Source organism: Rhineura floridana, chromosome 6, assembly GCF_030035675.1.
Source record: "Rhineura floridana isolate rRhiFlo1 chromosome 6, rRhiFlo1.hap2, whole genome shotgun sequence".
In the NCBI taxonomy this organism is placed as follows: domain Eukaryota; kingdom Metazoa; phylum Chordata; class Lepidosauria; order Squamata; family Rhineuridae; genus Rhineura; species Rhineura floridana.
In genome coordinates, this window is record NC_084485.1 from 16,706,222 (window position 1) to 16,730,002 (window position 23,781).

At 43.8% G+C, this 23,781-nt stretch overlaps 1 protein-coding gene across 2 annotated transcripts in view; it reads right to left on the bottom strand.

Annotated features, from left to right (window-relative positions):
* The window catches only part of CDH4 (cadherin 4), a 1,183,781-nt gene that overhangs the window by 454,693 nt on the left and 705,307 nt on the right, over positions 1-23,781 (bottom strand). For both annotated transcript variants that reach the window (XM_061631103.1, XM_061631102.1), the window contains exon 3: positions 6,218-6,441. In XM_061631103.1, the coding sequence (XP_061487087.1) occupies positions 6,218-6,441 (224 nt within the window). The remainder of the gene's footprint in view (positions 1-6,217; positions 6,442-23,781) is intronic.

The window sequence follows — 23,781 nt, forward strand, 5'->3', positions numbered from 1 at the left end:
TGTTTGGTTTCAGTATTGCTTTGATATCCTTCAAATAATCCCATGAACCTGTTTCATTTCTTTTGCAAACAAACTCTTGTTTTGCTCATAAAAGCAGGAAGCTTTAAATAAAGCAGAAGTTCATCCTCCCACTATGATGACAGGCAATAATACAATCCATGACCTTGTCATTAGTTTAGTTTTCCACTGTTTTTTCACTCTCCAACTATGCACTATTAAGGCTTTTAAGGAAAGAATGATATGAATTTTAAAAAGCCATAGTTCTTTCCATCTTGAACCAGAGTTCAGCTTCTAGTAATATTCTACGGATTTCCAATCAAATATTTTGCTAAAGTTGAAATGTGTTGCAGCTGGTATCCCATTCACCGAGGAGACATTTTAAGTACCTCACTGAAGATAACAGTGTAATCTGTAATGCTGAAACAAAATGTGCTCAAATTTGTAGACCATAAATCACCACGGCTCAATTCTGAAAAAAACATTAGAGTATACAATTCCTTTTAATATTGATTTGATGCACAACTGATCTAAGTTACCCAGCTTCCATTTAGTGTCTCCTGATCTTTCAGCCTGTAGACCAAATTCCATCAATGCCCATATAAGGCACAGAAACTGAAGCTCACCTCCAGCATCATAGAATAGTAGAGTTGGAAGGGGCCTATAAGGCCATCAAGTCCAACCCCCTGTGCAATGCAGGAATCCAAATCAAAGCATTCCTGACAGATGGCTGTCCAGCTGCCTCTTGAAGGCCTCCAGTGTCAGAGAGCCCACTCTCTAGATAATTGGTTCCATTGTCGTATGGCTCTAACAGTTAGGAAGTTTTTCCTATGTCCAGTCGAAATCTGGCTTCCTGCAACTTGAGCCCATTATTCCGTCTCCTGCACTCTGGGATGATTGAGAAGAGATCCCAGCCCTCCTCTGTGTGACAACCTTTCATGTACTTGCATCAGCAGAACAAACTCAACCCCCAGAGCAAAACATCCAGAGCCATCCACTGCAAAAGTGGAAAAGACTCCACTTTCAGCATCCCAGCACAGCATGCAATGCAAACCAGCTCTGAGACATATTGTCATGTCCTCTGTTTCATGGTTCCAGTATTGCTCCAAGAGGACTTAAATGACTCAAGTCACCCCACTCAGCTGGGAGCCTTTGGCACTCCCTTCTACACTATCCCAGACTGAGGAAGATGTTCTCAGACCCTGGGGATGGCTTCCTTAGGGCTTCTCCTGCTCCATAGCCATGCAGGATCATGCAACTGCAACATAGATTATGGGCCCTTTAAGGACTGCAGACAGCACTTCCAGGGTGCCAGGACCACTGGAAGGAAAGGCCTTTCCAGCCTTCATATAACTTTCCTTTTTCACAAGGATATAATCTTTCAAAGCACAGGACCCACTGGGCGCTGTTCAGGGTTCTGATTTGCCTTGCCCTGACCAGTGCCTGAACAGTCTATGGTAATATTTGCCACCATTTCTTTAGCAAGTCCCATGCTCCAAAGTGCATAATAAGGTAAGTGAATACATTCTTAGGAGCCTTCAGCTGGCTACTATTACACTAGCATCTATGTCAATGTACGTTAGCTGGCATCCTAAGGTCAGTGGTGATATGGCATTTGCTGATGGTCCATTTGTTTGATTCATGCTCTTTTTAGTGTCCCTCTCCTTTTGTGCCCAACGGATATGTGGCTGTGATGGTGGGGTATGGGGTAGAGCCTCAGATAATGCGTGATTATGTCAGTGTGGTCTACAGCATGGGCAATTCTTACAGTTACAAAGGCTGCACATCTTTAAACCACTGGTGGCTGCTGCCCACTGGAACTGACAGGACGGAAGACAGGGAGACCAACAGTAGGTGCAGCAAGAGCCACTGAGGCACAGTCACGCCCTGAACTGTTTGGAAGAAGGAAACATAGGCAGGTGGGGGGCTGGCTAAGGCAGACTGAGGCTGGCGGGGCAGCACCCCTTTCACCCAAATGGACCAGGCTCCACGGCTTGAAACTTGAACTTCCTTGCATGGTTAATTCATTTCAAATCATTGAGAGGCATCAAGCTGAATCAGACCATAGGCCCATTTAGTCCAGCACATTGTTTCTAGCAGTAGACAATCACATGGCACTGAGAATCTCACAACCAACAGAAAATAGAGGCTTTGACAAAACAAATATTAGAACCCCAGAACTGGAGATGGCCTTACAGGCCATCTAGTCTAGTGGTTAGGGAAGCTCTGGCCTGCAGGTCTCAGAAGCTGGTCTGCCAGAGCATATGGGATGAAGCATGCCCACCTTTTCTGTGCCTGGCCTCATGTGACAGCAGGCACAGGAAAGTTCAAGCTGGGAAAGTTCCAAAAAGAGGAAGATTTGGGATTACTTTTAGAATTTAGTAGCTTTTTCTTTTACCCCACAGAAAAATATTGAATTCAGCCATGGCTGCAAAAGGAATATGGGGGACGGGCTTAGAATCTGCCACAACTTGAATTCAAGAACTGCTGAATGTGAGCTAGGGAAGCTGAAAAGGAAGAATATTTTGTCAGATGATGTTAAGTGATGGATAAGTGGACAGCCTTGCCCACCTGTCACAGTGACCTGTGGAGGATTGGCCACCTCTGATCTAGTCCAAACCTCTGCTGGATGCAAAAAATCTAGAGCCAAAATGTCCCAGAACAGATGGCATTTCAGTCTCTGATTGAAGACCTCTAGTGCAGAAGAGTCACAGGGTCACTGGTTCCATTGATTGTACTATTAAGAAGTTTCTACAAATGTTCAACTAAAATCTACCCTCCTACCAGTGAAGACTGGTGGCTCCGATGTCAGTGGGACAGTGACCTGCTCCGGGTTTTAGTCCATACTTTCAAGGAGCTGTCCAAGGTGCTTTTAGCTTTCAGCATCTTGGACAGCTTCTTGAAAGTTCAGACTAAAACCTGGAGTGGATTCATTGCCCCACTGACATTGGAGCCACCAGCCTCCATTGTCTACTATAATTTAAGGCCTTTATATCTGTTCTAATCTCTGGGGAGCAGAGAATAAGCCTTAGTTCTCTTCAACTGTTTTATACTATTATTTATTTATTTATTGCGCTTGTATACCACCCCATAGCCGAAGCTCTCTGGGAGGTTTACAGCAATCAAAAACATTAAAACAAATATACAGTTTAAAACACATATTTTAAAAACAATTTAAAACACAATTTTAAAATTTAAAACAATATAAAAACAATTTAAAACACATGCTAAAATGCCTGGGAGAAGAGGAAAGTTTTGATCTGGCGCCGAAAAGATAACAGTGTCTCCTCCCACCGCTGTCCCCTTAAGTCTTCTCCAGGCAAAACATACCCAGTTCCTTAAGCATTTCTTCCTGGGACTTGTTTTTCATAACTTCCCAGAGATTGTAGGATTGGTTTCCCTAAAGGTCAGGATGAGGTAACAGCTAATTTTCAAAAAGGGTCCCTCCAATCTGATAGTTCTTCATCTCCAGATAATAAATCTTCAGATCAGAAGTCTAGATCTCTTCTTTAATAACAAATAGCATGTCTGCAAAGGGGTCAGTGAAAGAAATGTACTGCAATGGAATTTTTTGCTAAAGAGCCTCAGGTTCACATTTAGTTGTCAGCTTCATAGGTAGAGGGAGAGATAGTTTAGCTGCTGTGCCTGAAAGAGGGATTTGGCTAAAGCTCCAGTAGAGGAGAATTAAACTTCCCTTTTCACCCATCTGTCTGAAGGTTATATCTCAACCAAAGGGGGCAATACATCTCCACAAAAGAGGATGTGAAGGCAGGCGCATGTGAAAAATTCTCCCCAGTTCACCAAAGTTCAATCCAAAGGATGATCAAATGGTCTTTTAAGAACAAAGAAGACAGCTCAAAAGTCAATTCCCCCCTTTAGCAACATTAACTTGAAAGCCTGCACGTGGGGAATAGAATTCATGGCCATAGAATCATTCACAAGGGTCTCACTACTGTGAGTTGCAGAGCCTGTTTGGAAAAATCTGTCTGGTCTGATATATTTATTTATTATTCACATTTGGAGCCTGGCCTATTACAGAGGCCTGGCTGGCCAAAGGAAGCCATTTTGGGATGGATCCAGGACAGTACTTTCTTAAGCTAAAGCTAACAACAAAACAAACAACATACTACTCCACCCTTTCCCAATTTTTGGGTCCCCAGATGTTGCTGAACTAATAATTCCTGACCACTGGTCATGCTGGCTGGGGCTGATGGGAATTGTAGTCCAGCAAACATCTGTGGATCCAAAGGTTGGGAAAGGCTGCCTTACCCCACTCTGCCCATGGATGGAGGATTTAATCTTGGCCACCAAGGCTGCAAATTGGGCAAATATCACATGTGTGCAGGGACAAGAGGCACTGCTTGGAGAGAAGCAGCAGAAGGAAGAAGGCACAGTTAAACCATCCGCCATCCATTGCTTCCATTCTCCCGTTGGTCCTCCCCAGTCACTTTCCCTCCTTGACACCAGACAGTAGGAGAGCCAGGCGCTATCTCAGTGAGGGCATTCCTCTCTGTGATGAACTCTCCGATCCATGCCTGGTGAAAGACCCATGCCTGGAAACTTATAAAGGGAAAGCAGGGCCCTTGAAGGTGTTGCTCATCCAGTTAGCACTTGGACAGCAGACAGAGCGGGCACAGCGGTCACCTAGCCTTCCCACGGAGGCATTGATTGCCACCAACGTGGGTGGCTTTAAGAGAGGATTAGGCAAATTCATGGAGGACAAGCCTGTGAACGGTTACTAGCCATGATGGCTATGTTCCAGCAGGCTCTTCTTATGTTCTTATTCTCTTTCTCTTTAAATTACAGCAATCATTTCTAAATTTGCATCTATAAATCTAAATTAGCAGATGCAAGTTTTATGAAAATCAGTGCCATCTTTTTTTGGCAATGCGTAAGCGGCCACCCTGCCAGACAAAAGCCAGGCAAAAGTAAAAATGGTCAGGGAGGGGTGCTTAATTCTGTACAGGTGACCTACACATACTGATTTTTAATACACACACATACAAGGTTTGTGGAGGAAGTAGCAGGGAAGGGTAGGCTTATGTCATCCCCATATTAAAAGGGTTTCACAATACTTCCAAGAGTATAATTTTTAATTATAAATATTTATATTTAAATTTAAATTTTTGTAAACTGCCCAGAGAGCTTTGGCTATGAGGCGGTATACAAATGTAATAAATAAATAAAAGAAATAAGAGATGCTCAGGCTTGATGTCAGCCAAGTCTTCAGCAGAAGAGGAGTTCATGATTCTGTTGGCATCATCAACAATGCTTCTCTATGCTTTTACTGTTCTGATAAGAAGGCGTTCGTCGTCAAACATGGTACAGCCCTTCCTGGATTGTACCATTGCAGATTGCAGGTAGGGGAATTGCCTGTTTGAATGCTTCTGGATTTTTTTTTTTTAAAAGCCCACTCACTTCATGGAGATGTAGCATATTAGAGAAACGGATTTATTCCTTGTTAATATGAGGGTCTTTCAGATATAAGAGTCCCACATTCCAGCCAAGACTCTTAACATGTTCAATTTCAGCACATTGTTCAGTTTAGACACATTTTAATTGACCATGAGTGTTTGCAGAGGAATAAAATGATGGAAGCGGCCTTCTGAGTACACTGCCCCAAGCACCTCTGGGCGATAGGCCAAAACATGCATACCTCGTACAGTTCCCGGAACATAGCACAGAGCCAGTGCAGACACTTGAACGCTGGATTGTGCTGCCTAGCCTGCTATCTGCATCAATACAGCGTCATAGACCCCATCTGAACTAGTCAGTTAAAGCAATATCATACCTTTTTAAACTGGCATGGCTTCCCCGAAATAATCCTGGGAATTGTAGTTTGTTATGGGTGCTGACAGTTGTGAGGAGACCCCTATTCTCCTCACAGAGCTGCAATTTCCAGAGTGGTTTATCCATCAATCTTTCTTCCCAGAGAACTCTGGGATTTGTAGCTCTGGGAGGGGGCTCCTAATAACACTCAATACCCCTAACAAACTACAGTTCGTAGGATTCTTTTGGGGAAGCCATGACTGATTAAAGTCATGATGTAGATGGGGTCATACAGCATGTGTGTATATAGTTCTTGTTTTAATGGATCATCTTGCACCCAGTTTAAAGACATAAAGCAGAGAAGAACAGTTACATTTGGGTAGCTATGTAATCAATGCTTGACTGGCCATTCTTTTTAAAATTATTGTTACCACCATCATTATTATTTTACCTTGTGTCCCTTGTGTTGTGAGTTCTCTCCCACCAGTAACCTGACCATTGTTTCCCATCTTTCTAGGGCCTGGTGGTCCCATGCCGTCACCATAAATATTGTCTGCTCCGAGGGGATTTGCACCTGTTGGGTGGCGTAGATAGTTCCATCGGTCCTCACCTTGAAGTCCAAATTGTCAGTTTCGTATTGAATTCCCTTGCTCTCTGAGCAGCCGCTGAATTTCACTGGAAAAGGAAGCAAAAAAGATCATCATCATCATCATCATCGCTATTGTTGGAGTTGTTATGCCCTCGACGTGCACAGAGATTAACAGAGCAACATACACATAACTAACTAAATATAAATCTTGTGAGGACCTCACAATCTAAATTCTGACAATAGGAAAGAAAACAATAGGAGGGGAATAGAGGGAAGGGAACAAGATAGCATGAGAGCAAATGTAGTTTCATGCATTTGGGTTGTTTATTCATGGGCATAAAGGTCAAGGGAGTGCGGTGTAATGGTGAGAGTGTCAAACATAGACTGGGGCCCCATCTGCACTATACTATACTATTAAAGGCCTGTTTCACCACTTTAAACAATCATGTCTTCCCCCAAAGAATCCTGGGTAATTGTAGTTTTTTAAAGGATGCATTAACAATCAATCCCTCTTCCCAAAGAACTCTAGGAATGGGAGACCTGTGAGGAGAATAGAGGTCTCCTAACAACTCTCAGCACCCTTAACAAACTACAGTTCCCAAGATGCTTTGGGGGAAGCCATGGCTGTTTAAAGTGATATAATAATGCGTTAAATGTAAAGTACAAATGGGGCCTGGGAGATCCTGGTTCAAATTCCTTCTCAGCTAGAATGTTCAGGCCAATCAGCAGCTCACTCATACGACTTATTTACTACCTAAAAGGGCAACTATAAGGAAAAGCTACTTTTTGTGGGAGGGGGGCTTCTCAGTTTAGAAAAGAAACAGTGGTATGACTTTGAATAACAGTTGCTGGAAACCACAGAACAGTAGAGTTAGAAGGGGCCTATAAGGCCATCTATTCCAACCCCCTGCTCAATGGTAAAGTGGGGAGAGCACTGTTGCACTCAGGTCCTGCTTGCAAGCTCCCGAGGGACATCTGGTTGGCCGCTGTGAGAACAGGATGCTGGATTAGATGGGGCTTTGGTCTGATCCAGCAGAGCTCTTCTTAAGGTAACCAAGAGGGATTGTGGGGAGGAGGTGGACAGAGAGACATCATTTCCCCCTTCATAATAATATAAACTAGGCAAATATTCTGCCACAAGAAGTAGTGAGGGTCACCAGCGTAGATGGCTTTAAGAGAGGATTCAACATGCTTGTGGAGGAGACAGCTACCAATGTCTGTTAGCCATGATGGCTATATGGAACCTTCATGTTCAGAACTGTATGCCATAAAATACCAATGATTGGGCTATGCTTTCATGTTCTTGAAGGCTTCCAAGAGGTATCCGGTTGGCCACTGTGGGATGCAAGATGCTGGTCTAGACTAGGGATGGGGAAAAAATCAATTCAGTTCACATTTGAACCTGAATCTATCAAATGTGCACTTTCTGAAACAATATGGAATCCAAAACAAAGCACCCACTGAAATTCACACTAATCTGAATTTCGCAGTGCAGTTCTCCCACAACGTGTTTTTTTTAAAATGCTGACATCAGGGGAAAGTGTGCATAAAAATGAATGTATAAATAAAAATAACATACAAAAATGCCTTATATTAGAAGAAATTGCTTGAAAAAATATGCACATTAGTCAAAATTGCACACAGAAAATCACACTGAAATGGTGAATAATTTTTTTGAGTTTTTTTTTTAAAGGATTTGCAAATTGCTGCAGAAATGTGGAGAACCGGGTTTAAAACTGGAAAAAAAAGAGAAATGGAGAGAATCAAAACTGACGACGACTTCCATCCCTATCCTCGAAAGAACTTTGGTGTGATCTAGCAAGGCTCTTATGTTCAGACTAACCTTCTTCCCAGAGTTATTAGGAGGATAAAGTGGTGGGGGTGGCGGAGAGTTCATCCTGGAGTGAGTTCTTTCAGGGAAGGGCCAGATAAATCTCTGTCAGGCAACTTCACATGAAGGGGAGGTTGGGGCACAGATTTGAAGGAAGAGAAGGAAAGGGAGGTAGAGATAGATTAGACGAGAAACAAACTCCATGAAAAGGAGAGTGGCTGGAGGTCTGACCATTCCTGACACCGCACTTGAAAGTCTCAAACAAACATCGAGGAAATTATATAACAGTTTCATTGACCTTTCAAGGAAGCTGTTGACCTTTACTGCCATTCCCAGGGAAACCGTCAGCAGCTATTTTCAAAAGTCCTTTCTAAAGTTTCATTACATCTGAGAGGCAGCCGATTCTGATTGCTACAAGTGGATTTCTCCCCTGTATCCATTGACTATAATGGCAGACTATTAGCCACATGGTTGCTCTGTCATTTCTTCAAGCCTACAGCCATCTACCCAGTAGATGGGATGCTTATGCACGCTTTAATGGAAACTTTAAAAGTCCATAATCATTCCATTATCAGGGGTTCTTTTGTTTTTGTTTTTGATTTTTTGGCTGCAGAATAATTAAAACACACTGCTGAAACCAAATCCTTCTGTCCAACTCAGGCAGATGCAGTCATGCTGCTTGACAACCTTCTGCATTTTCCTTATGAAAGAGATCCGAGATGCTGTGACACAATACAAACTAGGGAAATGCAGTTAAGTAAATGCCATCTGATAAAACTGTAGAAACCACAATGGTGTTTTTATATCAAGTTAATTGAAAAGCTGAGGCCTTTATAGATGGTTTGGCGAGGGGTGGGGTGAGGGGAGAGAAACCTTGTATTTTATTCTTAGAACTATATGAGCAGTACCCAGGGCTATTGCTAGTGACATGATATCCTCCCCCTCATGAAAAGCATGGGGTGGGAGCTTTACTATGGCAGGTGGGTGTTGAGTGGAAGCTGGCATGAAAACGACAGGTAGTCAGACCTATAAGATTCAGCTCTGAAGAAGTCCAACAAACAGAAGATGAGGCCAGTGGAGACTGGTGGCTCCGATGCCAGTGAGCTGTGAATCCACACCGGGTTTTAGTCTGAATTTTCAAGAAGCTGTCTGAGGTTCTGAACCAATTTTGGGACTGATTTCAGCACCTTGAACAGATCCTTGAAAGTTTGATGGAAAACCTGGAGCGAATTCACTGCCCTCTGGACACTGAAGCCACCAGTCTCTCCATTGGATGAGGCCATATATATATTTGCCATATATCTATTTCTGACCTAGTGGAACTACAGCAGGGATGGAGAACCTCAGACCCCAGGGCCAAATGCGGCCCTTTAGGCCTCTCTATCTGGCCCTTGGGACTTTCCTCAAGCCAAACCCCCTCTCCAACCTCACCCCCATACCAGGCCTGCTTGGCACCCTCCTCGAGTGTTTTTGCCTGGCTGGAACGTATCCCTTAATTCTGATCATGCTTCTTGCCTGGATGGAGGACAGACAGGGGCACGGGAGTGTATGTAGAAACTCACTTCCTGTACAAAGGAAACATTTATGTTTGTTTTCTCTGGCCCTGCCCAGTACTGGCATATGGGCCCCAGAAGGCTGCCCTGAAGGGAACACAGCCCTCATGCTTAAAAATTTATTTATTTATTAATTTAAAATATTTCTCTTCTGCCCTATAACAGGGCACTCAGGGTGGCTTACAAAATAAAATCAAACACGTACATAATAAAATTGTAAACAGTAAAATCACAAAAACATTGAAATAAATTAAAATACATACTCAAAAAAGGTTCCCCGCCTCTGAACTGTAGCGACATTCAGACATTCAGTGCCCACACAGAGATACAATCATTGGAGGGGTAGAGTGAGGTCCCTGCATTGCATCCCAATGGCCTGGTCCCATAGCCGTCCACACACAGAGGCTGGCGGTCTGAAGCAGGTCCTTCTAATGTGCATAGACTCCCTGATCATGCAGGGTTCCAAACTGTATGGAGAATTTAAGCTCATACAGCAGGCAACCTGCTTCAGCCCATCAGCCCCGATGCACTGACAGTGGTGTGGCTGGGCCCTTGGGGATGCAATAGCAGAGGTGGAGTCAGTGGTCCAGTTCCACCCTTCCAGCCTACATGATTGTAATCACGTTGTCTATAATGCCCAGAGAGGGCTTACGTAAATGTCAATCAATCAATCAATCAATCAAGATTTATTAGTCAACTGACCCTGATACTTAACAATATATCAATATATTCAAATCAACCAGTATAGCAAAGTATCTATTGCTGATGTGTGTAGCTCCTTCTGCATTCCCTCCCGCCCTAATATTTACGGCAGTGAGAGGGTGGGGAAAAGCAAGTCTATACAGGGAATTGTTTAGGATAGGAAAGGTTGCAATCAGCAGCCTTTTATTTAGTGCTCATTTTAGAGTGGATGAGAAGAAACTCCTTTTGTGCTTGCAATGCTGAAGACGCAGCCTATTTGTTTGATTACACACATACGAACACACAGAGACATTTATTTGTTTAGTAGGCAGATGTCTTTGGGGCTGTCACCTATGGCGGATAGAAATTACAGGACGAGCCCACAGCAAATGTCACATTTGGCTGATTAATAACATTGGGTATTGTTGCCTAAGTTTTTTGGGGGGTTGTTAGTGGGGGTATCTATGCAATTACTGTGGGAGGATTAGGTTTTAAGCAATTTCCATGTCACAGCTTCCTTGATTTAATTACAGTTTATTTCAAATTGGGGTGGGGAGGGAAAGGTGCTTTACTGTTTTGTTTCATGGAATGAATCCCAAACCTTGGCATCGTGACCTGCACTTTCTTTCTTCTCCTTTTTTTACCATTTGGCATGTGAAAATCATCTTCTATACCTGTTACATGCAAAGCATCTCAATCTTGACATTTTCCCCAAGCCCCTCAATCAATGCCTGCCACCTCTGCGGCCTGTTTCTATGGATCAGAGAAACAGGCGCTGTTGTACATTCTAAACCTGTACATTTGGGAAACAGTATATTACCATTAAAGTGTCATTGTTTTGTACCATTTTTAACATGGTTTAAAAAAAAAAAATCAAAGCACTGGATTTGCTGATTGGATGCAACAGCTTTCCAGGATCAACTATGCAAGAAAATGGATCAATTCCTTTAGATCTTGGGTAGCCAATTCACACATGCATCTTAAGCACTCATTGATTCTCACAGCAGCATCAGTCACTCCCCTCCAATAACAACTCAGGTAATAAGTGCCAACTACAGATGGGGAGAAATTCGATTTAGTCCACATTTAAAGCCAAATCTATCATTCACACTTTCCAAAGCCGTATGAGAGCCAAAACACAGACATCCTTCAAAATTCACACTTATCCAAATTTCACCAACTAGTTCTTCAACCAACCAATGTTTACAAAAATGCATATATTAGGGGAAAGTGTGCATAAAAATGAATATATTAGCGAAACTAATATAAAATGCATTATATTAGGAGAAATTGCTTGAAAAATGTGTTTATTAGGAAAATGTAACACCCAAATTTTCATGAGGATTTTTTTAAAAAATTGTAAACTGCTGAAGAAATGTACAGGACTGAATTTAAGACTGAGAGGACCAACCATGATAGATCCTTCCATCTCTAGTGCCAACAGGATTGGAATAAAAATATGACCACTGAGAAACCTTAGGGAAGTATGAGGTTTGCAAACCATACAGAAACCCCTAAAGAGGGCATGCCACAATACAATAGCCCAATTAGGATTCAATATGTTTAGCAACTACATAATTCTGAGTGTCAGTTGGAAAAGAAAGATGAGGTGCAAGAGAGTTTTCTGGATGAAAGGCATGGCCAACTGGCTGGAACCCTAAACGAGAGCACTCCTGTTAGGTGAGAATGCACTGCAACATTTTGTCACAGGTCCTGCTTATAATAAAATAATAGCAACTTTAAAACACAGTTTAAATGCTCAGTGGTATTATAAATCCAATGCATATGTTATCTTACAATCCTTAAAGCAGTCCTGTGAAGTAGTTCAGTATTATCATGCAGGGACAGCTGGATATACGTAAGATTACACCGAGTGATTGGAAATCCTTGCCAATCCTGATTCCCAATCATGTGGAAGAGCAACCTGTGTGCAGGGCCCATTTCCACTTTAACCAGAGATGCACATCTGCTGGTGGGCATTGCCAAGGAGGCAAGTGGCCAATAGGGACATGATCCTCCTCCCATGTTCACCAAAGATGTGATGGGTCTTGTGAACTGACTTCAAATCCTTCACCATTTTAAATTAACTTACCCACCAAACACATCACTACTGCCAACTTGCACACCAACACACACAAACCAGTTTGCTGTGTTTGTACATCGCAAAGGCCAGTTATGAATACAACAGAGGGTAAGAGATTCTAATATCAAAGTATGTTCAGCCTGGTAATCTTTGGTACACCATTCACCCAAATTCAATCCAATTAGAAGAATTCAGAATTCCTTGTTTTAGTTCAATTTCTGTAGAAAATAAATGGGGAAGACCCAAGAGTCCCCTGCCCACAGCAGATGGTTCAAGTCAGCTAGTCAAAGCCAAGAAAGGTGGGAGGCGCAGCACAGAACCAGAATTTTTCCAACTTACCTGTTACCCATCTGATTGCATGGCTCACTGTCAGGGGTGTAGTCATTCAGGGTCTCAGGGGTGTGTACTTTTTGGGGAGCAGGGTCCCAGCAGGGTCCCTATCTCTTCGGAATCCTATGAGACAGTCAGCATGAAAGGGGAGTGTGTTAGCCACTGAGAAGAGTCTTCTAACATGCTTCCTTGTCCTTTCCTGCTGATTGGAGCCAATCAGAGTGAAAGAAGGTAAGTCAGTTACTGAGAAGTCTTTTCTCAGCAGCTAACACTCTTCCATTTCATGCTGCTTAGCTTTTAGGGTTACCTGTTATTCTGGGAGAAGGCATTAAGAAAGACCTCATTCTCAACTCAGCAGCAAAAAAGGGAGCATGGCTGAGACTAACACTGAGGGACCCTGCATTTCTGAATTGCCCACTACACTACTGCTCACTGTCAATGGAGACTGGTGGTTCCAATGTCAATGGGGCAGGGAATCCGCTCCGAGGTTTAGTCTGAACTTTCAAGGAGCTGTTCAAGGTGCTTTCAGCTTTTAATCCTTTCAGCTTTTAGCTGGACAACCTTCTGAGGGCCACATGCCAGTGGTGGGTGGGTCCACAGGCAAACATGGGCAAAGCAACAAATGCAAATGTTACCATTGTACAGCTGGCTACTTTCTGCTCACACACCCCTTCTCTATCCGCCCCACCCCTCTTTGGGAAAGGGCCATAGTTCAGTGGCAGAGCTTTGCATTCAGACGGTCCCAGGTTTAACCCCTGGCATCTCCAGGTAAGACTGGGAATATCTCCTGTCTAAAATCCTGGAAAGCTGCTGCCAGTCAGTGTAAACAATACTGAGCTAGATGGATCATTGGACTGACTCAATATAAGACAGCTCTGCATATTCCTATCCTCCACCCAGACAACTTTTATCACAGTTATCAGAACACATTCCAGACAGGCCAAACCACTTGGGAAGGGAAGCAGAACCAGTGAGAGGTGTGGCCTGAAGGGAGGGGTGTGGCCTGAGAAGAGATCTGGGGGCCAGACAGAGAGACCTGGAGAGCCGTATTCCCCAGCCCTACAATAAAACAATGCAAGAAAGAAAAGCCCCTGGGGCAGAGCTGCATCATGGTCCTGTCCATCTTGCCAAGCGCAGGATAATGTAGAGATGCTCCTTTTGCTATAAGCTAAAGCAACTGGTTTAGGCCTTGTAAGAAACGGAACAGCTTGCCTTGAAAATAAAGTTAACTATCAAGCTTTTTGATTCACTAGAAAAAACAATAATGCTGGGAAAAACAGAAGGGGGTAGAAAAAGAGGAAGGCCAAACAAGAGATGGGTTGATTCCATAAAGGAAGCCACAGACCTGAACTTACAAGATCTGAACAGGGTGGTTCACGACAGATGCTATTGGAGATCGCTGATTCATAGGGTAGTTAAAAGTCGTAATCAAAGGCACATAACAATCAAGCTTTTAAAGTTGTTGTAAACTTTTTTGTTTGCTGAATTACAGGATGCTGATACGATTACTTTGCCCTTGTTTTAGGAATGCTATACAGTAGTTGCATCCTGCATTGCAAATCCTGCATTGGACAAGAGGTTGGGCGAGACAACCTACAAGGTCCTTTCCAGCTGTATAGTTCTGTTTAGAAAGCTGGAGGTGTCTGTAATATGCAAGTGAAGCAACTTTTGAATTAAAAAGAGAGAAAAGAACAGAGAGAAAGAGAGAAAATATGGCTGTGTTTACTTAAAGCTCAGATCTCTGTGGCCTCAGATCTATCTTTCCTTCGACCAGTGTGAAGTCTCAGGAACTACTGTAGACATTTAACATACAAAGGCTGCAGCATCTGTAATAAGAGTTCCAGATAAACAGCAGAACTTTGTGTTTATCATTTTTGTACATGATGATCGGGTGGGGTAGGGTGGGGGAAAGGAAGGGGAAAAAACATGATTAAAAATTCATGTGCATATCTACCATGGAACGGTTCAGTGATGCTTATCTGAAGGTTATGCCAGAAGGTACATCAAATGCCGGAAGAGAGAGAGAGAGAGAGAGAGAGAGAGAGGAAAAGAGAGAAGCAGGCCCAACACCTTCATTAGCAGGCCCTTTTGGTTTAACCCTTTCCCCTCATCATTTTTAATTGCTTGCTCCAGGAAAGGAAGGAGGGGGGGTCAAATGCGGGAGGGCAACCCAGGTGATGAACTGAACAGTCCGATGAGTGAGCTTGTGTGGCTCATGCTGTATTTAAGAAGCAGGCCAAAGCATACATTCCCTCAAGCACGACACTGTGAAAGGGGAAGAGAAAAGCAAGCACGTTTCTGAATGTATCCTTTTTAAGCGTTTATTTTATCAGGCTACCAGTCACAGCCAAATGTTTAAAAAGAAATAGTGCCTACCAAGATTTTCTTACCTTGTTGACTTTGGATACCACATACATATTGCTAAAACAGAGGGAAAAGGTTTGCTGCGCTAATGTACATTTCTAGATGCAAATTTAGAAATAATTACCACAATTTAAATAGAAATACAACGCATCTCAGCATGCAGCCTGTGTGCCTGCTCAGGTGGTAACTGTCGACAGGCGACTTCGAGGGCCGTCCTGTTCTCTCTTCTTGGGGTTCTTTACTTTTAAACTAGTTTGCGGCTGCTCAGCCCTTCAAATAAATTACCCGATCAAACAGAGGACTGACAGCAATGCAAACAGAGGACTGTCTTCTGTAAAGAAGGACACATGGCCACTCTATGCTGGCCCAGGGTGGACCTGAAGTTCCAGGTCCAACAAACCATGAGCTTAAGTCCTCTCCAGTAGTTTAGTGGCAATTCAGAAGCGATGGGTCCCTTCTTGATAGTCACAGCCACGACCCCCTTTTTTCTGCCGGGTTGAGAATGAGATCTCCCCCTGAGACCCTGGACCACTTACACCCCTCTACAGTATATGGGTGAAAATAACATACAAAATGCATTATATTAGGAGGAATTGCTTGTCCCCCTGATCCTCCCTCCCCCTGCGGGCTCAGCATCGCAGGTTTCCTGGTTTGTTAAAGCACAGTTTCCTGTAATGTCTGAACTGAGACACTGTAAGTTAAACACTCCCTACAAACCAGGATCACATGTGATCTTGGTCTGCAAAGCCTGGTTGCAACGAGCACTTAAGTCACCATTTCCTGGACTGAACATCATGAGAGTGTGGTTTAACAAAGCAGGTAGTCTTCGCTGAAGGCAAATGAGCAAGAGGAGGAGCTCTCAAGCTCAGCAGTCATTTTGGCTCAAGCTAACCATGGTTTCTTGACATGCAAATGTTACATCTGAATTGGGCCACAGTGTGCCAACATATTCTTTTGTATCCTAAATGGTGGAATTCATGGACTCCTCAGAAATTTATCAGGGGTGCTTCAATGTGAAAACCAGCAGTTGCAGGCAAGCATGCTCATTTCCCCCAATCTTCCCTGGTCCCCTAAAATGAGCAGAGTCCAACAGCTGCTGGGTGAATTTTAGGGTGCTCCTAAAGAGTGCAATGAAACAAGACAGTGGTAGGAGATCTATCATCTGATCTTCTTTTTTTTCTTTCTATTGTCTACACTGATTGGCAGTGGCTCTCCAGAACTCCAGACTAGGTACATTGCCAACTCTACCTGCAGATACCGGGGACTGAACCTGGGACCTTCTGCATGCCAGGCACTGAGCTATGGCCCTCGCCAAACAGGATGGTGAATTTTGGTTCAGCAGTAATTTAAACTATCTGGAGCATTTGAATACTAAACAGAAGTTCTGATTGAATGTACAGAATGGGGAAATACACATCATGAAAAAGACCGGTCACAAACGCCCCCTTTTTAGGGAAGGCGATTAAGAGGGTTGTGGCACAGCAATTGCAAGTACTCTTGAATGAAACAGATTATCTTGACCCATCCCAGTCTGGGTTCAAGCCTGGTTCATAGAATCACAGAATCATAGAATAGTAGAGTTGGAAGGGGCCTATAAGGTCATCAAGTCCAACCCCTGTTCAATGCAGGGACCCAGATCAAAGCATTCCGGACAGATGGCTGTCCAGCTGTTATGGTTATGGGACTGAAACAGCCTTGGTCGCCCTAATGGATGACCTCTATCGGGAGAAGGACAGGAGTAGTGTAACCCTGTTACCCTTGATCTCTCAGCGGCTTTTGATATCATTGACCATGGTATTATTCTGGTGAGATGGGCATTGGATGCACTGTTTTACAGTGGTTCCGATCCTATCTCCAAAGTCGTTTTCAGAGAATAGCATTGGGCTATTGTCTTTCAGCCCCCTGCCGTTGTTCTGTGGGGTGCCGCAGGGTACCATCTTGTCTCCCATGCTGTTTAACATCTATATGAAGCCCTTGGGCATGGCCATCAGGAGATTTGGGGCAAGGTGTCAGCAGTACGCTGATGATACCCAGCTCTATTTCTCTGTAACATCTGAATCGAAAGAGGCCATGGAAACCCTGGACCACTGCCTGGACTTGGTGATTGGCTGGATGAGGGGCAATAAACTGAGTATGAATCCTAGCAAGACAGAGACACTGTGGGTTGGTGGTTCCTGAATTCAGATAACTGGTCAGTTGCCTGCTTTGGATGGGGTCATACTCTCTCTGAAAGAGCAGGTCCATAGTCTGGGGGTGCTCCTGCATCCATCTTTGTCACTAGAGGCCCAGGTGACCTCAGTGTATAGGAGTGTCTTTTACCAGCTTCGGCTGGTAAGACAGCTGTGGCCTTTTCTGGACAGGGATAGCCTGATCACTGTTGTCCATGCACTGGTAAACTCCAGGCTGGATTATGTAATGCGCTCTGTGTGAGGCTTCCCTTGATGTTGGTCCGGAAGCTGCAGCTGGTGCAAAATGCAGCGGTGAGACTGCTCACTAGAGCAGGGTATCACCAACATGTCACCCTGCTGCTGAAATAATTGCACTGGCTGCCCATTTGCTACCGGGCCAAGTTCAAGGTTGTAGTCTTGGTGTGCAAAGCCGTATATAGCTTGGGACCAGGATACCTGAAAGGCTGTCTTACCCCTTACATATCTAGTTGATCACTGTGCTCTACAGGTGAAGGCCTCCTGCAGATACCATCTTATGAGGAGGTCCGTTCCGCACAACATAGGAAGCAGACCTTTAGTGTAGTGGCACCTACCCTGTGGAATTCACTCCCCTTAAATATTAGACAGGCGCCATCTCTGTTATATTTTCGGCGCCTACTGAAGATCTTCCTCAACAAGCCTTTGAAGTTGAGACCTTATCCTAGTCCGTCTGTGTTGGAATTACTTTTTAATATGTTTTTAAACCTTTTTCAAAAAAATATGTTTTTAAACCTTTTTTTAAAAGAGGTTTTAAAAGCTTTTAAAAAATGTTTTAAAAGATGTTTCATTTTAATATATTTTAAAGTCTGTTTTTATGATGTTTTAAAGTGTTTTTAGTGCTTTTGTTTGCCACCCAGGGCTCCTGCTAGGAGGAAGGGCAGGATATAAATCAAATAATTAATAGATAAATAAATAAATAAGTGCAAAAACCCCTCAAAAGAATTACTGTTCAGACTCCCTACCAGCATAACTCTGACCTGTTTTCTTATTCCATCTAGAAAAGAAAGGGAATCCGTACTGCCCCCCTTGCAGATGTGTATCTGCTTAGACAGCCTGTGATGCAATCCAGTGTTTGCATTAAGGGATACTTATTCCTACAGAGAGAGCCAGTGTGGTGTAGTGGTTTAGGTGTTGGACTACAACCTGGGAGACCAGGGTTATAATCCCCACATAGCCATGAAGCTCACTGGGTGACCATGGGCCAGTCACTGCCTCTCAGCCTCAGAGGAAGGCAATGGTAAATCCCCTCTGAATTCCACTTACCATGTAAACCCTATTGATAGGGTTGCCATAAGTCAGAATCGACTTGAAGGCAGTACATTTCCATTTATTCCTATAGAAGCAGAAGGTTTTTTGTATTGTAAGCAAACACAAGACATTTAGTTTCCTGCCTCTCTCCTGGGATTGAATTGTATGGATTACAAAAGCTAATGATGTAGAGTTTAACGGAAGACATGAAAACTCAATGGATGGGATTTAGCTTTGCTTTTGCCTGGGAGAACCCATTTAGCACCATGAAATTTTTATCACCTCTAAACGCACCCTTCTTGCAGGTGGAATCTCTCTCTCTCTCTCTTTTACTGCATTTGGAAAACTTGTTGGCAATCATTTGCTTGCTTTTTTTTAACACCAAGTCAAGAGACAGTCAGCAATAGGCCATTATGTTTGCAGTATAGCATTAGTGCAAAAGAACTGTTTTTGATGGCATACCCATCCTCCATAACACTGTTACACATATATATATATAGGTCTCTCAATCTAACCTACCTCACAGGGTAGCTGTGAGGATAAAACTGGGAGAGGTAGATCCATGTTTGTACACCACCTTGAGCTCCTTGGAGGAAAGGTGGGATAGAAATGTAAAAATAAACTAATAAATAAAACAAAACAAAACATCCAGGTGAATCAAGGAGGAAAAGCATGCAGTGAACCCAAGCCAATAAAACCTGGGACACATAATTATAACGGGTGAAGAAAAGCCATGAGGTTGTCCTTGATATGACCTCTTATTGCCTCTTTGAGCTTCCCCTCCTTCTCTCTTGTCCTTTTCCTCCCTCTTTTCTCACACCTGTGGTTCCCACTCCAGATAGACTGCTACTCTAAAACCTTGGCTTGCGTCCAAGGGTCTCCTGGCCCACTCCTTTTGTTCTCCTCTTTCTTCTTTGTCACTTTCCCCAGCTGTCTCCTTCCCCTTCTTCCCTTGCCTCCCTCATCCTGCCTCTTTGTTCCTCCCTTCCCAGCTTATTTCTCTCCACTCCGAAACACAGAAAACTACCTTATTCTGCATCAGACCAACCATCCAGGATTTCAGACAGTGGACGTTCCCAGCCCTACCTAGGAATGCCAGGGATTGAACCTGGGATGTTTATTTATTTATTAAGTTCAGTTCTGCCCTTCCTCCCAGTAAGAGCCCAAGGCATGCAAAGCTCTGTCACTGAGCTATGAGCCTTCAGTCCTCCTTGTCCTGCTGCAGTTTAAATGCAATTGCTGCAGCCTCTCGTTCCATCCCCCACCAGCCAGCTGAGGAAGGCTGCACCTGGTTCTCACCTCGCCATTGGCTTGCATGCTCCCAGAAGGCACCACCCAGCTGATCTGTGGGGCCTACAACACAGAGGAGAGGTGGACATTGGTGGAGAGGTCATGGGATGTTCTGTTCACCTGCGGTGTAGGCTGACACCACACTATGCAACAAACTCCACCCTCAGCTAGATCAAGAAGACCAAACTGGTATCTAGGATGAATCTAGTACAGGACAGACCCAGAAGATAAAATGGAAGAACGCCACTTGTCACCTACAGCTCTGAGCCAAATCCACTCCAAGACTTCATCCACAAACTACAACCCATCCTTGACAGTGAGATGTACCTCTCAGCCTTTATAGGCAGTAAAGCCTGCCTTCCCTTACCCAAAATAGCTCCTCACCAATAGGCCACATTTTTGTTTTGTTTTAATATATTTTAAAGTCTGTTTTTGTGATGTTTCAGAGTGTTTTTAGTGCTTTCGTTTGCCACCCTGGTGGGATAGAAATCTAGAATCATAGAATAGTAGAGTTGGAAGGGGCCTATAAGGTCTTCAAGTCCAACCCCCTGCACAATGCAGGAATCCAAATCACAGCATTCCCAACAGATGGCTGTCCAGCTGCCTCTTGAATGCCTCCAGTGTCGGAGAGCCCACTACCTCTCTAGGTAATTGGTTCCACTGTAGTATGGCTCTAACAGTTATCTAACAAACAAACAAACAAACACAGGAGCAACCAGACCACAGACTCAGAAAAAACAAACACAAGGACCGCCGGACCATGCAAAGAAACCCAGATGCCAACTGAACCTCATTTCCAACCTGACAAAACTATCAAGAGACCCAACAGGATCAGCCCCAACATGAGGAGCTCATTCATCTTCTAATATGATATATGTTCTCATACGCCAGCAATGCTCTTCTGCTTTCTACATTGGACAAATGGTTCAGTCTCCCCACCAAAGAAGAAAATGGACACAAATCTGACAAAAGAGATAACTTTAAAAAGGCAGTACGCAAACATCTCAATCTCCTTGGACAGTCTGTTGCTGACCTGAAAGTAGCCTTGCTCCAACAGAGGCATTTCAAGGGGACAGTCCAGGTTCTGACAGCTGAATTGGAAGTAATCAAGAAGTTTGTTTCTGTTCATTAGGTCTTGAATACAGACAATGGTGTGGGTTTTTGTATCACAGCAGGTGTTAATTTACTTAACTATGCTGACTATGTTATGACCAACTGCTGCAGTTGTAAATGGCCATGGTGCTTCTTTTGCATATATATTTTTATTTATTTGTTTATTTATTATACTTGTATACCACCCCATAGCCGAAGCTCTCTGGGCAGTTTACAGTAACTAAAAACAAATACAATTTAAAATACATCTTTTTAAAAAAACAATTTAAAACACAATTTAAAAATTTAAAGCAATATAAAACACATGCTAAAATGCCTGGGAGAAGAGGAAAGTCTTGACCTGGTGCCGAAGAGATAACACTGTTGGCGCTAGGCGCACCTCGTCAAATTCATCATTCCATAATTTGGGGGCCACCACTGAGAAGGCCCTCTCCCTTGTTGCCATTCTCCGAGCTTCCCTCGGAGTAGGCATTTGGAGTAGGAGTAGGTCCATTTGGAGTAGGAGTAGGAGGGTCTTTGATCTTGAACGTAGTGTACGGGTGGGTTCATATCGGGAGAGGCGTTCCATCAGGTATTGCGGTCCCAAGCCACAAGGCTTTATAGGTCAAAACCAGCACCTTGAATCAAGCTCGGAAACATAAAGGCAGCCAGTGCAAGCGGGCCAGAATCAGTTTTATATGTTCGGACCGTCTGGTCTTTGTTACCAATCTGGCCGCTGCATTTTGCACAAGCTGCAGTTTCTGAACCGTCTAAGGCAGCCCCATGTAGAGTGCATTGCAGTAATCTGATTTAGAGGTTACCAGAGCATGGATAACTGAATCCAGGTTATCCCTGTCCAGATACGGAAGTAGTTGGGCCACCAACCTAAGTTGGTAGAAGGCACTCCGTGCCACTGAGGCTACCTGAGCCTCAAGTGACAAAGATGATTCTAGGAGAACCGCCAAGCTACGAACCTGCTCCTTCAAGGGGAGTGCAACCCCATCCAGGACAGATTGGACATCCACCATCCGGTCAGAAGTACCACCCACTAGCAGCATCTCAGTCTTGTCTTCATTGAGCCTCAGTTTATTAGCCCTCATCCAGTCCATATATATATAAGCACTAATAGAATTATCACAGTGATAATGCATTTTGTTATCATTTTGCATTTCATTACTTACAATTGTTTTCCTCTAAATGTAAATGTACTGCCTTCAAGTTGATTCTGACTTATGGTGACCCTATGAATATTCATAGGATTTTCACGGTAAGCAGTATTCAGAGGTGGTTTTACCATTGCCTTCCTCTGAGGCTGAGAGGCAGTGACTGGCTCAGGGTCACCCAGTGAACTTCATGGCTGGGTGGGGATTTGAACCCTGGTCTCCCAGGTCGTAGTCCAACACCCTGACCACTATGCCACACTGGCACCCATGCATATACATACATCTGCCAACTGAGAGTAACATTTCATGTGTCCTCAGAAACCTCTGCCACATTACATGTATTAGTCTTTAAGGTGCTACAAAAGGTTTTGCAGCAACAGACTAACACTGTTATCCCTCTTGAAGTGTTTCGTTGGAATTTGAAAAGAAAAACAAGGACCACATGGTTTTTGCAAAGTAACCTGTCAGCCTGGCTGTTTGTCCTTTAGCTGAAAAAGACTTTTGCCTGCTAGAATCATGGAGTGTGTAGTTTTCTCTACCTACCTACATGAAAAAAAATGTAAATGTACTGCCTTCAAGTCAATTCTGACTTATGGCAACCCTATGAATACGGTTTTCATGAGGCTGAGAGGCAGTGACTGGCCCAAGGTCACCCAGAGAGCTTCATGGCTATGTGGGGATTCGAACCCTGGTCTCTCAGGTCGTAGTCCAACACCTTAACCACTACACCACACTGGCTCATGCATGAACCGGGAGGCAAAGAAAAGTACAAACTCCACGAGTCAAGCAGAACATCCCTGCATTATTGTCAGCTTAGAGCCAGACACACAGAAGCCTGTGGATTGGACGGAACTATATTGGACCCTGTCCGGGTGCCCAAGCCAACATAGGATAGTGGCAGGTCAGGAGCTGCAGAACCATGGAGAGTTCCAAGTGAGCAACTTGCTCCGACAAACTTCAAAAGCAAACCAAGACTTTTCAAGCTTTTGCTCCCCAAGACTCCCTCTCCCCATTATGGAAAACTTCAATTCCTAAAGGGCCAACCCCCCATTCTGAAGACAGGCATGTTACCTGGCCTCCTGCTTGGTGTGCTCCCTGTGCTGCTGGACTGATGAAGCACTGTTGGAGGCATTTCGTTCCTCAGGCTCAAGGCAAGGTACCTGGGAGGGTCCAGAAACTGGTTCTATGGGTCCTGGTGCTAAGGGAGGTTGATCTGTGGGAGGCTGATCTCTGTCAGTCTCAGGCTCATTGGTCTCCCAATCTCCAGTATCGGGCTCAGAGCCCTGAATCTGAAGAGCCACCTGTAGGGTCTGCTTTAATTTCCTGCACTGAGCAGTGGTTTGGATTCGATGGCCTTACAGGCTCCTTCCAACTCTACTATTCTGTGATTCCTGGTCAAACTCCTTAGCTGGAGTCTCTGCAGCTTCCAACTCTGTATTCTGATAACTGCTGGTCTCTGAGGTCACAACACATGACATTTGTGACCCCTTCCACTCCACAAAGCTTGTGTGACTTGTTTTCATATTTTTGTACACCACGTGGGACTTTTCTTTTTTTTTTTTTTTTTCAATAATTTTTATTCAG